The sequence below is a fragment of the Haematobia irritans genome, chromosome 4 (assembly GCF_050003625.1).
Source record: "Haematobia irritans isolate KBUSLIRL chromosome 4, ASM5000362v1, whole genome shotgun sequence".
Taxonomy (NCBI): Eukaryota; Metazoa; Arthropoda; class Insecta; order Diptera; family Muscidae; genus Haematobia; species Haematobia irritans.
In genome coordinates, this window is record NC_134400.1 from 45,335,748 (window position 1) to 45,349,867 (window position 14,120).

The 14,120-nt window shown below is 33.1% G+C and overlaps 2 protein-coding genes across 2 annotated transcripts; one reads left to right on the forward strand and one right to left on the reverse strand.

Moving 5' to 3' along the window:
- The first annotated feature begins 2,330 nt into the window (after window positions 1-2,330).
- TrpRS-m (Tryptophanyl-tRNA synthetase, mitochondrial) lies at window positions 2,331-11,357 on the forward strand. The gene is made up of 4 exons (XM_075303333.1): window positions 2,331-2,635; window positions 2,703-2,864; window positions 5,112-5,374; window positions 10,412-11,357. The coding sequence occupies exons 1-4, from the start codon at window positions 2,480-2,482 to the stop codon at window positions 11,220-11,222; spliced, it is 1,392 nt and encodes a 463-aa protein (XP_075159448.1). The 5' UTR covers window positions 2,331-2,479; the 3' UTR covers window positions 11,223-11,357.
- A 3-nt stretch (window positions 11,358-11,360) lies between these two features.
- Window positions 11,361-13,228, reverse strand: LOC142232689 (uncharacterized). Its single transcript, XM_075303332.1, has 2 exons — window positions 13,133-13,228; window positions 11,361-13,073 (listed from the first exon to the last, which is right to left on the reverse strand). The coding sequence occupies exons 1-2, from the start codon at window positions 13,140-13,142 to the stop codon at window positions 11,398-11,400; spliced, it is 1,686 nt and encodes a 561-aa protein (XP_075159447.1). The 5' UTR covers window positions 13,143-13,228; the 3' UTR covers window positions 11,361-11,397.
- Window positions 13,229-14,120: the final 892 nt, after the last annotated feature.

A 14,120-nucleotide genomic window follows, 5' to 3' on the forward strand; every position in this document is an offset into this window, starting at 1 on the left:
AAAATTTTGTTAAAATTTTATTTTTACAGAAAATTTTCTCAAAATTTTATTTCTATAGAAAATTTTGTCAAAATTTTATTTCTATAGAAAATTTTGTCAAAATTTTAATTCTATAGAAAATTTTGTGTACATTTTATTTCTATAGAAAATTTTGTGTACATTTTATTTCTATAGAAAATTTTGTCAAAATTTTATTTCTATACAAAACTTTATCAAAATTTTATTTCTATAGAAAATTTTGTTAAAATTTTATTTTTATAGAAATTTTTTTAAAAATTTTATTTCTATAGAAAATTTTTTAAAAATTTTATTTCTACACAGAAAAAAATTTCACAAAAATTTTTCCAATTAAAATCTTAATTGATTTTTAAAAAATATTCAATTAAAAATTTGATTGATCTGTGATTGAAGACATTTCAATTAAAAAATTAATTGGATCAATTAATTTCGTGATTGAATCAGAAAATTTTTTTTTTTGTGTGTACAGAAAATTTTGTCAAAATTTTATTTCTATAGGAAATTTTGTCAAAATTTTATTTCTATAGAAAATTTTGTCAAAATTTTATTTCTATAGAAAATTTTATTTCTATAGAACATTTTTTAAAAATTTTATTTCTATAGAAAATTTTGTCAACATTTTATTTTTATAAGAAATTTTCTAAAAATTTTATTTCTATGGTATTTTGTATGCCCACACGTTGTAGACATTTAGACTTTTTCAAATGCCTTGCTGAAAAAATACCAATTACTTGTGAATAAAAATTTCAAAATATTATTATAAAAGATTCTTCAATATAGCGATTTCATACAAACGTACTGAAGAGTCTATTAAGTGAGCCTGAAATAACTTGCAGCCACTACACCTAACTCAACCTTCTATCACAAAGAACTGATGCCAAAACGGGCTTATGTGTATGCAACAGGAATTTTCGTAAGTGCTAGATACCAGGCTTAAGGAGCAGTTAGGAACTTAACTATACGAAGCTAATCAGGGAGATGATATCTGAAATTTCTGTTAGCTGACAGCTAAACCATAAATGCCGTTATTAAGTCGCACTATCGCTCTAAATTATCCAATTTTCCACGGCTTCTTTTCTTTAAAAATTTGTTGTAAATAAAATTAAGTTCCTTTGAATTAGTCCCCACCAAGTTATAATAAGACGTGTCACAAGTTGTAATTTTATTCTGTGTTTACAGATTTATTATTGATTTTAGCAGCTTAATTCGAATTTAGTACCCAATTTAACGGAGCTATATGAAAATGAAAAAAAAAAAACAATAGAAAATATTTTCACAAATAAAAATATAATCGTTCGAATTGATTACAATATTTATTTTTATATAAAATGTACTTTTGTAATACCAAATGGGCTGTAGTTTTTAAATTAGCCGGAACTGGCATGTCTGGTACTATAACCTAACCTAACTTGAAATAAACATCACCCTTATGACCGTTATTAAGTTAAAAAATAGTTTTTAAAGGGCTATTTTTTACCTTAAGGTGAGTATTAAGTTTGAGTTTAGCCGCCAAAGTGAAAACTAAATCAGTAAAAACAGGCATAAAATTATACATATTTGTTGCAAATTTTATTATATCTTGATGGGGAATAGCCCAAAGCAAATTTTCACAAAGTTTATATTCCGTAAAATGGATTATTAAAGAAAAGTAACCGTGAAAAAAATGACGATTTTAGCATCTAAAGGTGGGTATTAAGTTCGAGTTTAGCCGCTAAAAACGTCATTTTTTCACGATTACTTTTCTTTAATAATCCATTTTAAGGAATACAAACTTTGTGAAAATTTGCTTTGCCTGGCTTTTCCCCATCAAGTTATAATAAAATTTTGAACAAATATGTATAATTTCATGCATTTTTCTTACTGATTTAGTTTTCACTTTAGCGATTTTAGCGGCTAAACTCCAACTTAATACTAACCTTAAACTCGAACTTTTAGCGGCTAAATTAAATTTTAAATTTACACATTTGTTTTTGGTAAATTTAAAATTTTGTCATGTAATACATTTTTTTATTTAGCTCCTTTGGCTTCGTATTACTAAATAAATGGAAATTGAAATTCGAACCTTTCTATCGCCACTATCATGGTTTTGATTACACTAGGTCCAAAGCAGTTTAACTTTCTCGCTTTGAATTTTTAAATATTTCCTTTGCTTTTATGGTCAAACGGCAGAGCCATCTATACGTGAAATTTGACATACACATCTCGACTGTGCTGCCACTATGGGGAAACTTACCCCTTAACAATCTGGCTACTCTACATTCCCATGATCAGCTGTTATTTGTTTTCATTTCTGGCATGCTTCGCTGTTGTTGTTTTTTCGTAAAAGGGGTTTTGTCGATTCTCCCTATAGAAGTGACGCAAGTTATCGTAGGAAAAAACTTAAGTTTTCCTAATTGTCTATTAAAAAATTAATAAACGTAATTAATAAACATATTGTATTACCACTGAGCACAAGGGCAAAATGAATTTGAATAAAATTCTTAGTTGTAAATATCTGAAAAATATACCAATAACCCGAAATCTTCCTTCTTATGCTACGAGGAGGCATATAATGACAACACATGTGTCTAAAACAAAAGACAATGATTTACTGTACTCCAAAGAAGATGAACAAGAAGTATGTATGAATTTATTTTATAAAACTGTTCAATATTCTCATTCACATCTCATTTAACATCTACCAGAACCTGAAGTATCCAAGAAAAATCTTTTCCGGCATACAACCCACAGGACAATTGCATTTAGGCAATTATTTAGGAGCTGTACAAAAATGGACTGAATTACAAAATAGTGGAGATGATGTATCCTATTGTATTGTGGATATGCATTCAATCACAGTACCCCAGGTGAGTAAGTAGTAACGATCTTAGTTTTACTAAGAATGAAAAGTTTAGATTGGAAATCCATTTAAATGAAATGATTGGAAATCCATTACCATTCATCAATACTATTCGGTTATGGTGTTTCCACATCGACAACTAAAATAGGTTCGACACAAGCAAGGTTTTGTTGAAGAGGACAAAGACCCATACCAAGTTGAGTTTCATAGGCGAAAATAACAAAAATGTTTTTACTAGATTGTTTTTAGGAAAGAAAACTTATTGAATTGAATCCCTAGAAGTTACTTTAGGTTTAACAAAGACAGTCCCTATCGTTGTTGTTTGTTTAGCACCTTTCTCCTTGTGAAATCCAAACTTAGTACCAGCTCAAACCCTAAATAACAGTTCTTACATTTTGCTATGCTACCAGCAAAAGAGGAACTGAGCTGAATCTTTGTCATAAATAGCCATCCTAAACGACAGAAGTTAGGTTACTCCGGCCATTACCACAGTCAGTCATACTTAGAATTGAGATATAAAAATGGGTACTGGTTTTCTATCAAAACTCTATATTAAACAAGTAAGGAAAGTCTAAAGTCGGGTGGGGCCGACTATATTATACCCTCCACCACTTTGTAGATCTAAATTTTCGATACCATATCACATCCGTCAAATGTGTTTGTGGGCTATATATAAAGGTTTGTCCCAAATACATATATTTAAATATCACTCGATCTGGACCGAATTAGATAGACTTCTACAAAATCTATAGACTCAAAATTTAAGTCGTCTAATGCACTAGGGTGGAACACAATGTTAGTAAAAAATAAAAATATGGGAAACATTTAAATCTGAATCAATTTTAAGGAAACTTTGCAAAAGTTTATTTATGATTTATCGCTCGATATATATGTATTAGAAGTTTAGGAAAATTAGAGTCATTTTTACAACTTTTCGACTAAGCAGTGACGATTTTACAAGGAAAATGTTGGTATTTTGACCATTTTTGTCGAAATCAGAAAAACATATATATGGGAGCTATATCTAAATCTGAACCGATTTCAACCAAATTTGGCACGCATAGTAACAATGCTAATTCTACTCTCTGTGCAAAATTTCAACTAAATCGGAGTTAAAAATTGGCCTCTGTGGTCATATGAGTGTAAATCGGGCGAAAGCTATATATGGGAGATATATCTAAATCTGAACCGATTTCAACCAAATTTGGCACGCATAGCTACAATGCTAATTCTACTCCCTGTGCAAAATTTCAACTAAATCGGAGCAAAAAATTGGCCTCTGTGGTCATATGAGTGTAAATCGGGCGAAAGCTATATATTGGAGATATATCCAAATCTGAACCGATTTCAACCAAATTTGGCACGCATAGTTACAATGCTAATTCTACTCCCTGTGCAAAATTTCAACTAAATCGGAGTTAAAAATTGGCCTCTGTGGGCAAATGAGTATAAATCGGGCGAAAGCTATATATGGGAGCTATATCTGAACCGATTTGGCTGATAGTTTGCAAGTTTTTCGAGACCCATAAAATATACGGATGTACAGAATTTGAGGAAGATCGGTTGATATACACGCCAATTATGACCAGATCGGTGAAAAATATATATGGCAGCTATATCTAAATCTGCACCGATTTTTTCCAAAATCAATAGGGATCGTCTTTGAGCCGAAACAGGAACCTATACCAAATTTTAGGACAATCGGACTAAAACTGCGAGCTGTACTTTGCACACAAAAATACATCAACAGACAGACAGACGGACAGACAGACGGACATCGCTAAATCGACTCAGAATTTAATTCTAAGCCGATCCGTATACTAAAAGGTTGGTCTATGATTACTCCTTCTTGGCGTTACATACAAATGCACAAACTTATTATACCCTGTACCACAGTAGTGGTGAAGGGTATAAAAAGCAAAAATAATATCACAACATATTTTTTCAAATATTGGTTAGAAAAAATCCAGGACATTCATTGTGCCACATTTGGTAGTTCTAAATTACTTGATGCGCAAATTGGTAATGCAGAATTGTTTAAGAGATGGCGGAGTCCGGGTTATAAGCATCCCACAATACTGAAACTATATTCATGTCAGAACCTCATGGAATATTTTTTTGTAAATTCCTTTAAGACTATGATTGATTCGATTCGCATTAAAGTTTCTCTCTCTCTTTAATCATTAGGGATTCATTTCATCCCATACTTCAATCTCATACCTTGAATGTAATTCACTTCCTTTCCCTCTTACAGAATCCCGCTTTATTAAGAGAGAATATTTTTGAAATGGCAGCCACTATGTTTGCCTGTGGTTTAAATCCTGAAAGGTCCACCGTATTTGTTCAATCATCGGTACAGGAACATACCGAACTTGGATGGATTCTCAATTGTTTATGTACGATGGCTCGTTTGGGACATTTGCCTCAATACAAAGAGAAATCACGAACTGTTAAAGATGTTCCACTTGGATTGTATGTGTATCCTGTGTTACAAGCCGCCGATATAATGTTATATAAGTAAGTTTGGAGTTCTCTAATGTTAATAAAATAGAAAGAGGTAATGGCAAAAATATGAAATAAGTGGCCCGATAAGAACTTAGTCAAGAAAATTTAATCTGGCATATCCATTGGCTTCTTAATATAAATTTTATTGTGACATTCCCTACATTTACATTGGTATGACGGTCTGAGGCAGCCCCAACCCGACCACCGTGGTACAATGGTTAGCATGGCCGCCTTGCATACACAGGGTCATGGGTTCAAACCCAGTTTCAACCAAACACAAAAAAGTTTTTCAGCGGTCGATTATTCCACCTCAGTAGTGCTGGTGACATTTCCGAGTGTTTCAAAGCTTCTCTAAGTGGTTTCACTGCAATGTGGAACGCCGTTCGGACTCCTAATAAAAAGGAGGTACCTTGTCATTGAGCTTAACATAGAATAGGGCAGCACTCAGTGATAAGAGAGACGTTTACCACTGTGGTATCACAAAGGATGAATAGTCTAAGTGAGCCTGAAATATCGCGCGCCACTATACCAAACATAACTTAACCCGGCCGAGATCGAGTGGGGTCGACTATGTTATACCCTGCACCACTTTTTATACCATCCACCATAGGATGGGGGTATATTAACTTTGTCATTCCGTTTGTAACACATCGAAATATTGCTCTAAGACCCCATAAAGTATATATATTATGGGTCGTGGTGAAATTCTGAGTCGATTTGAGCATGTCCGTCCGTCCGTCCGTCTGTTGAAATCACGCTAACTTCCGAACGAAACAAGCTATCGACTTGAAACTTGGTATAAGTAGTTGTTATTGATGTAGGTCGGATGGTATTGCACCACTTTTACGTATAGCCCCCATATAAACCGACCCCCAAGATTTGGCTTGCAGAGCCTCTTGGAGGAGCAAAATTCATCCGATCCGTTTGAAATTTGGTATGTGGTGTTAGTATATGATCTATAACCATTCAAAAATTGGTTCATATCGGTCCATAAATATATATAGCCCCCATATAAACCGATCCCCAGATTTGACCTCCGGAGCCTCTTGGAGGAGCAAAATTTATCCGATCCGGTTTAAATTTACAACGTGGTGTTAGTATATGGTCTATAACAACCATGCAAAAATTGGTCCATAGCGGTGCATAATTATATATAGCCCCCATATAAACCGATCCTCAGATGTGACCTCCGGAGCCTTTTGGAGAAGCAAAATTCATTCGATCCGGTTGAAGTGTCCATTGGTCCATATCGGTCTATAGTTATATATATATACATATACATATATATACATATCGCCAAAAATAATCTACCACAATTTTATTTCTATACAAAATTTTGTCAAAATTTTGTTACTTTTTGTTTGTTATTGTTGGTTTCTCTTCAATCATTATTGTTGTTTTTGATCTCAGTTTAAAACCATGCATAATTTAGTCAATGTAGCTTAACCAACAGAGGAAAAGTATGCTTGTCAAATTTATTTAGACAAAGCCCTATAGACTGCAAGATGGTTGGATGTACAGCTGTTTCGGAATTACCACATTCCTCATCAGCATCCTCAAACCATCAACCAATTATCAAAATAAATTCGGGTAGTTCATTCACTCAATCCAAAGTGAACTACACTTGAACGAATGAAGATAGAGGAAGCACGCTCAAAAACAAACCCAGCCAACTACATTCAAATCGATGATTTGAGTTGGCAAAGGAAAAGAGATATGCTTGCAAATTTGTTTAGGCAGTAGCCGACTATCAAACCTTTTTTCGGAAGGTTCAAATAAATTTGACAAGCATACTTTTCCTCTGTTGGTTAAGCTACACTTGTAGTTTAGTCAATGGGTTTAAGCTGAGATCAAAAACAACAATAAATTTTATTACTATAGAAAGTTTTGTCAAAATTGTATTACTATAGAAAGTTTTGTCGAAATTTTATTTCTGTAGAAAATTTTGTCAAAATTTTATTTCTATAGAAAATTTTGTCAAAATTTTATTTCTATAGAAAATTTTGTTAAAATTTTATTTCTATAGAAAATTTTGTCAAAATTTTATTTCTTTTTGCTTGTTATTGTTGGCTTCTCTTCAATCACATTAACGATTGAAGAAAAGCCAACAATAACAAACAAAACGAATGAAGATAGAGGAAGCACGCTCAAAAACAAACCCAGCCAAATACATTCAAATCGATGATTTGAGTTTGGCAAAGGAAAAGAGATATGCTGGCAAATTTGTTTAGGCAGTAGCCGACTATCAAACCCTTTTTCGGGAGGTTCAAGTGTAGTTCACTTTGGGTTGAGTGAATTACCCGAATTTATTCTGATAATTGGTTGATAGTTTTGCTGCAAGTAGAGGATGCTGATGAGGAATGTGGTAATTCCGAAACAGCTGTATCTTGCAGTCTATAGGGCTTTGCCCAAATAAATTTGACAAGCATACTTTTCCTCTGTTGGCTAAGCTACACTTGTAGTTTAGTCAATGCATGGCTTTAAGCTGAGATCAAAGACAACAATTTTATTCCTATAAAAAATTATGTTAAAAATATTATTTCTATAGAAAATTATGTCAACATTTTATTTCTATCGAAAATTTTGTCGAACTGAATTATATATGTCTTTAATCGGCCTTTTTTTGTTTAAGACGGTGTTAAGGATTTTTTAAGATATCTTGCCATCGGCAAGTGTTACCGCAACCCAAGTAATTCTATTGTGTATGACAGTCTTTCGTAGAAGTTTCTACGCAATCCATGGTGGAGGGTACATAAGATTCGGCATGGTCGAACTTATGGCCGTATATTCTTGTTAGTACTACATTTTCGATACCATCTCAAATCCTTCAATGCTGATTCTACTCCACGCGCAAATATTCATATTAATCGGAGTAAAACATTTGTGGTCATATGAGTGAAAATAAGTTTTATATTTAAGATTTATATTAACCTGAATCGATTTAAACCAAATTTGACATTCATAGCCTCTGTGGTTGCCACAGTTGGTAGAAATTTAAAATTTTGACAAAATTTTCTATAGAAATAAAATTTTGACCAAATTTTCTATAGAAATAAAATTTTGACAAAATTTTCTATAGAAATAAAATTTTGACAAACTTTTGTATAAAAATAAAATTTTAATTAAGTTTACTATAGAAATAAAATTTTGACAAAATTTCTATGGAAATAAAACATTGACAAAATTTTCAATAGAAATAAAACTTTGACAAAATTTTCTATGGAAATAAGATTTTGACAAAATTTTCTATGGAAATAAAATTTTGACAAAATATTCTATAGAAATAAAATTTTGACAAAATTTTTTATAGAAATAAAATTTTGACAAAATTTTGCATAAAAATAAAATTTTAACAAAGTTTACTATAGATATATTTCTATGGAAATAAAATTTTGACAAAATATTCTATAGAAATAAAATTTTGACAAAATTTTCTATGGAAATAAAATTTTGACAAAATTTTCTATGGAAATAAGATTTTGACAAAATTTTCTATGGAAATAAAATTTTGACAAAATATTCTATAGAAATAAAATTTTGACAAAATTTTCTATAGAAATAAAATTTTGACAAAATTTTCTATAGAAATAAAATTTTGACAAAATTTTCTATAGAAATAAAATTTTGACAAACTTTTGTATAAAAATAAAATTTTAATTAAGTTTACTATAGAAATAAAATTTTGACAAAATTTTCTATGGAAATAAAACTTTGACAAAATTTTCTATAGAAATAAAACTTTGACAAAATTTTCTATGGAAATAAGATTTTGACAAAAGTTTCTATGGAAATAAAATTTTGACAAAATATTCTATAGAAATAAAATGTTGACAAAATTTTCTATAGAAATAAAATTTTGACAAAATTTTCTATAGAAATAAAATTTGGCAACATTTTGTATAAAAATAAAATTTTAACAAAGTTTACTATAGAAATAAAATTTTCTATGGAAATAAAATTTTGACAAAATATTCTATCCCTTTCCGACCGTGCACGCACAATTGTGCGGGTAAGTTTAAGGCTCTATAATTTCTTTAATATATGACGTACTGCGATAAGAGCGACAGAACAATAATTGTATATGCTCTCTCTTTGTCGAAGAATGTGAAGAACCGTTATAAATATTTGCTTTTCCTATTAATTTTGTAGTTTCAGCAGTGTATTTTGCGTATTTGTAAAAATGAGTGGAAGAAGTAAGATTGCAAATAAATTAAAATTATTTAAATTGTGGAATATTTCATCAAACAAGTGTTTTCAATAAAAAAACATATTAGATATTGTATGCCAACAGTAACTTCGTGATTATTTTGTGTTTTTTTATATTTTTACGTCCGGACTTTTACCGGAATTTAGCGGACTGCAACAATTGTGCGTATCCTGAAAAAACAGGATACAGGATCAAACTGAACAAACTTAATAATTTAAAATGTTCTATGTACACATAAATAACAGAATTCAAAAATTTAGGAAAATCTATCACGTGGATCGGCTATAGGTCGGAAAGGGCTATAGAAATAAAATTTTGACAAAATTTTCTATGGAAATAAAACTTTGACGAAACTTTGACAACATATTCTATGGAAATAAAATTTTGACAAAATATTCTATAGAAATTAAATTTTAACAAAATTTTCTATAGAAATAAAATTTTAAAAAAATTTTCTATAGAAATAAAATTTTGGCAAAATTGTGTTTTTTCAACGATGGTCTGGATCTAATACTACATTTCCTAACACAGCGCATTTCCTATCACAGTTGACGATTTGATACCAATTCGTAAAACGCACAATTTTTTAATTGTCAATAACTTCTGAACGATTTCACATTTTGCCAAGAAATTTCTTCGATTTAATTTCCTTATCTATGAGAACAATATGTAAAAATTTCGTATTATATATCATTGTGGTTCGGAAACTAGCAATTGAGGAATATTTTGCGTTTTTTTGAATTCGTAAACCTGAACATAATTTAAATGTTAATGTGGCAACACTAGATTCATTAATAACCGTTATAATTCAATTTTTTGTTTTTTTTTTATTTCTATTTTAGAGCCACCCATGTACCAGTTGGCGAAGATCAACTGCAACATATACAATTGACGCAGCATTTATCCCGTATATTTAACACAAAATATGGACCAACATTTCCTATTTGTCATGCCATGATTGAAAGTAATGAAGCGGCACGCATACGTTCATTGCGTAATCCTTCTAAGAAAATGTCCAAATCTGATCTGGACACGAAGGCCACCATTAACATACGCGATGCACCCGAAGTGATTGTGGAGAAAATTAAAAAGGCTGTGACCGATTTTACATCAGATGTAACCTATGATCCCAACAATCGGCCTGGAGTATCGAATCTAGTTGTTATTCATTCTATGGTAACAAATACACCAATTGAAAAAATAGTTGATGAGGCTAAATCCATTGATACGGGCCGTTACAAAATACGTGTGGCCGAGGCAGTGGTAGAACATTTGAAACCCATACGTTTGGCCATTGATGATTATCTGTTACGAAAAAATGAACTAATAGCAATGCTCGAAATGGGTGGCGAGAAAGCAAGACAGGTTGCTGCAAAAAATATTGTTGAAATTAAACAAAAAATGGGTTTGGGTATCTTCCAAAATATACCACAATCGATTGATATGTCATCAGAGTTACTAAATCCAAAAGCCAAAGAATCCAAGACGAAGTCGGAGCAAAGCCGACCAGATGATATACCCATTGTACCTAAGCAGAAAGTGCGCCAAGAAAAGCAACGCAATACTGCTCAAAAGCAACAAAATTTAGCTCCTAGCTTTAAATTGGACGAATCAATACAAACACCGCCTTCCATGGTGAAGAAAAGTCAATAGTTACCCAAATTGTAGCGAAAATAGTATTAGTAATTCTTTGTTAAGTGTTTGAACGATTCAAAATTTATCATTTCTCATCCCAGTCTTTATGAAGCGAAACATATGAAATAAACTCATTTGTCAATAATAAAAAAATCCTTGGATGCTTCCGACCTTTTAAGGTTTATTTTTATAATTAGATTTCACATTTAACCAATTGTTTGAAATTGCATACTTTGTGGCTTTCATCGAAATACAAACCAGGGGGACATTTTTTCGCCAAACTCCTGTCACCTAAGCATGTATAAAATTGCGAACAATCGTTGTAATCACGCACCAAAGATCCAACGGGTTGACCTATGCACTCTATTTTTAATTTCGTATCCTCGCTAAGGGGCCCAATATCCAGGACTGTATCCTTTTGGGCGGACAAAATCGATTCCTTTTTACCGTTAAGGGACCCAGTATTTTCGTATTCTACTTCATGATCCTTGTGCGATAAACAAGGAGGTGGTGTTGTACAAGGAGGAGGCGTGCAAGGTGGGGTAGTTGTAGTCAAACAAGGAGGTGTTTTAGTAGTCGAGCAAGGGTGTGATACTGGTGTTGTGCTTGTATAGTCCTCGGAAGAGGTTGAAGAAGATGTGGAGTGATCTTCTGGCGTGGTTGAGGAAGGTGTGGAATCATTTTTAGGAGTGGTTGAAGAAGAAGAAGAAGAAGGTGTGGAGTGATCCCCTGGAGTGGTTGAGGAAGGTGTGGAATAGTCTTCTGGAGTGGTTGAGGAAGGTGTGGAGTGATCCTCTGGAGTGGTAGAAGAAATTGTGGAGTGATGCCCTGGTGTGGTTGAGGAAGGTGTGGAGTAGTCTTCTGGAGTGGTTGAGGAAGGTGTGAAGTGATCCTCTGGAGTGGTAGAAGAAATTGTGGAGTAATCCTCTGCAGTGGTAGGAGAAGGTGTGGTATCATCGTTAGGAGTGGTTGAAAAAGGTGTGGTACCGTTGTCCGGAGTAGTTGAGGAAGGTGTGATATCATCCTTAGGAGGGGTTGAAGAAGGTGTGGTATCGTTGTCCGGAGTAGTTGAGGAAGGTGTGGTATCGTTGCCAGGAGTAGTTGAAGAGGGTGTGATATCATCTTTAGGAGTGGTTGAAGATGTTGTGGTATAATAGATAGGAGTAGTTGAAGAGGGTGTGGAATCATCGTTAGGAGTAGTTGAAGAGGGTGTGATATCATCCTTAGTAGTAGTCGAAGAAGGTGTGGTATCATCTTCAGGAGTGGTTGAAGAAGGTGTGGTACCGTTGTCCGGAGTAGTTGAGGAAGGCGTGGTATCACCCTTAGGAGTGGTTGAAGATGGTGTGATATCGTCCTTAGGAGTGGTTGAAGAATGTGTTATATCATCCTTAGGAGTGGTTGAATCGTCTTCCGAAGGTGTAGTATAACATGTCGTAGTCGTTGTATGACATGGTGGAGTCGTCTTCTGACAAGGAGGTGTGGTAGTATGACAAGGTGGAGTTGTAGTCTGACAAGGAGTTGGTGATATAGTCATTGTCTCATGATCACCATGACGAGAATTGGGTAACTCAAGATCGTATTTCGTATCGACATCAGCATCAGCAAGTCTTACAGCCATATTTCTCATTTGCACACAATTAACAAAACGGGCCATATTGCACTCATTTAAATTCTCATCGAAATAAAGACCACGAGAACATTTTTTCCGATATCCACGTCCATTCAAACACATATAATAACGAGAACAACTTTTTGGATCTGCCAAATAGTGGCCATTCTCCATGGATGAACAATCGACCTTTGTAAAAGATTCCCTTACGGCAATAACGGTTGCTGGTACAAGGACCAAAAAATACAACAAAAGATTTACTGCAAAGAGAAGTCAAATAGATTCCAAATATTCAATATATTGTCAAAATATTACTTACGGTGTCTCATTACTATAAAGACGACGTCAACTTTTGATGTGGAGTTGCAATGATATGCTGTTCGATATTGCACTTGCTTCCATATTTATATCAATCACGGTCTTGGCCATTTCATTAACATCTTTATCTAGCAATGCATATAAAATTGTAATAATTGCCAATTATTTTAATTGTTACATGAAGCATCAAAATGTGCCAAGATAAAGAAAATATCTTGTACACATTTCACTCTTATCAATTCGATTTTGAATAGGGGATCGTGTATGAATAGGTTGTAATATACATGGATATACGTGTAATATATATACATAGTGAAGCACAGGGATATAAAGGCTCCTGGTTCCATTCCCAGTTATGACTGAACACCAAAAAAAATTTCTGCGAGTTCCAAAGATACCGTGGTACAATGGTAAGCATATCCGTCTTGCATACAAAGGGTAATGGGTTCAATCGCAGTATCGAACGAATACCAAAAACTGTTTCAGCGATGGATTATCTCCTCCCAGTAAAGGTGAGTACTATGTTCGGGGTTTTCACCAAAACACTAAAATAAAAGTACAAATATATGTAGGAAGACGATTATATTTTGATCAAGTCCTGCAAAATAATGGATGGAAAAGATCCAAGGAATTGATTGCAAATAATTTTATATTTCTAAATTAATTAATTAAAAAAGTAACCGTGAAAACAAGCTGGTTTTCAGCTTGAAAACTGGACATAGTACTCAGCTTAACGATGAGAGGAGATAGGAGTCTGTAAGACGCATAAGGCGTTTCACTGCAATGTAGAACACCGTTGGGACTCGGCTATAATAAGGAGGTCCCTTGCCACATCCTTATAGAATCGTCAGTGATAAGAGAGAAGTTCACCATTGTGCTATCACAATGGACTGAATAGTATAAGTGAGCCTGAAAAATCGGGCTGCCACTATACATTTTTTCACCACCAGTGTGCAGCATCTTCTCATTTAGCTACAATCCCTTAATCT

Excerpts from the sequence above, each read along its gene's own strand:
- TrpRS-m (XM_075303333.1), top strand. The coding sequence starts at position 2,480 with ATGAATTTGAATAAAATTCTTAGTTGTAAATATCTGAAAAATATACCA. Across the intron at positions 2,636-2,702 it reads CCAAAGAAGATGAACAAGAA|AACCTGAAGTATCCAAGAAA; the intron begins GTATGTATGAAT and ends AACATCTACCAG. Across the intron at positions 5,375-10,411 it reads GCCGATATAATGTTATATAA|AGCCACCCATGTACCAGTTG; the intron begins GTAAGTTTGGAG and ends TTTCTATTTTAG.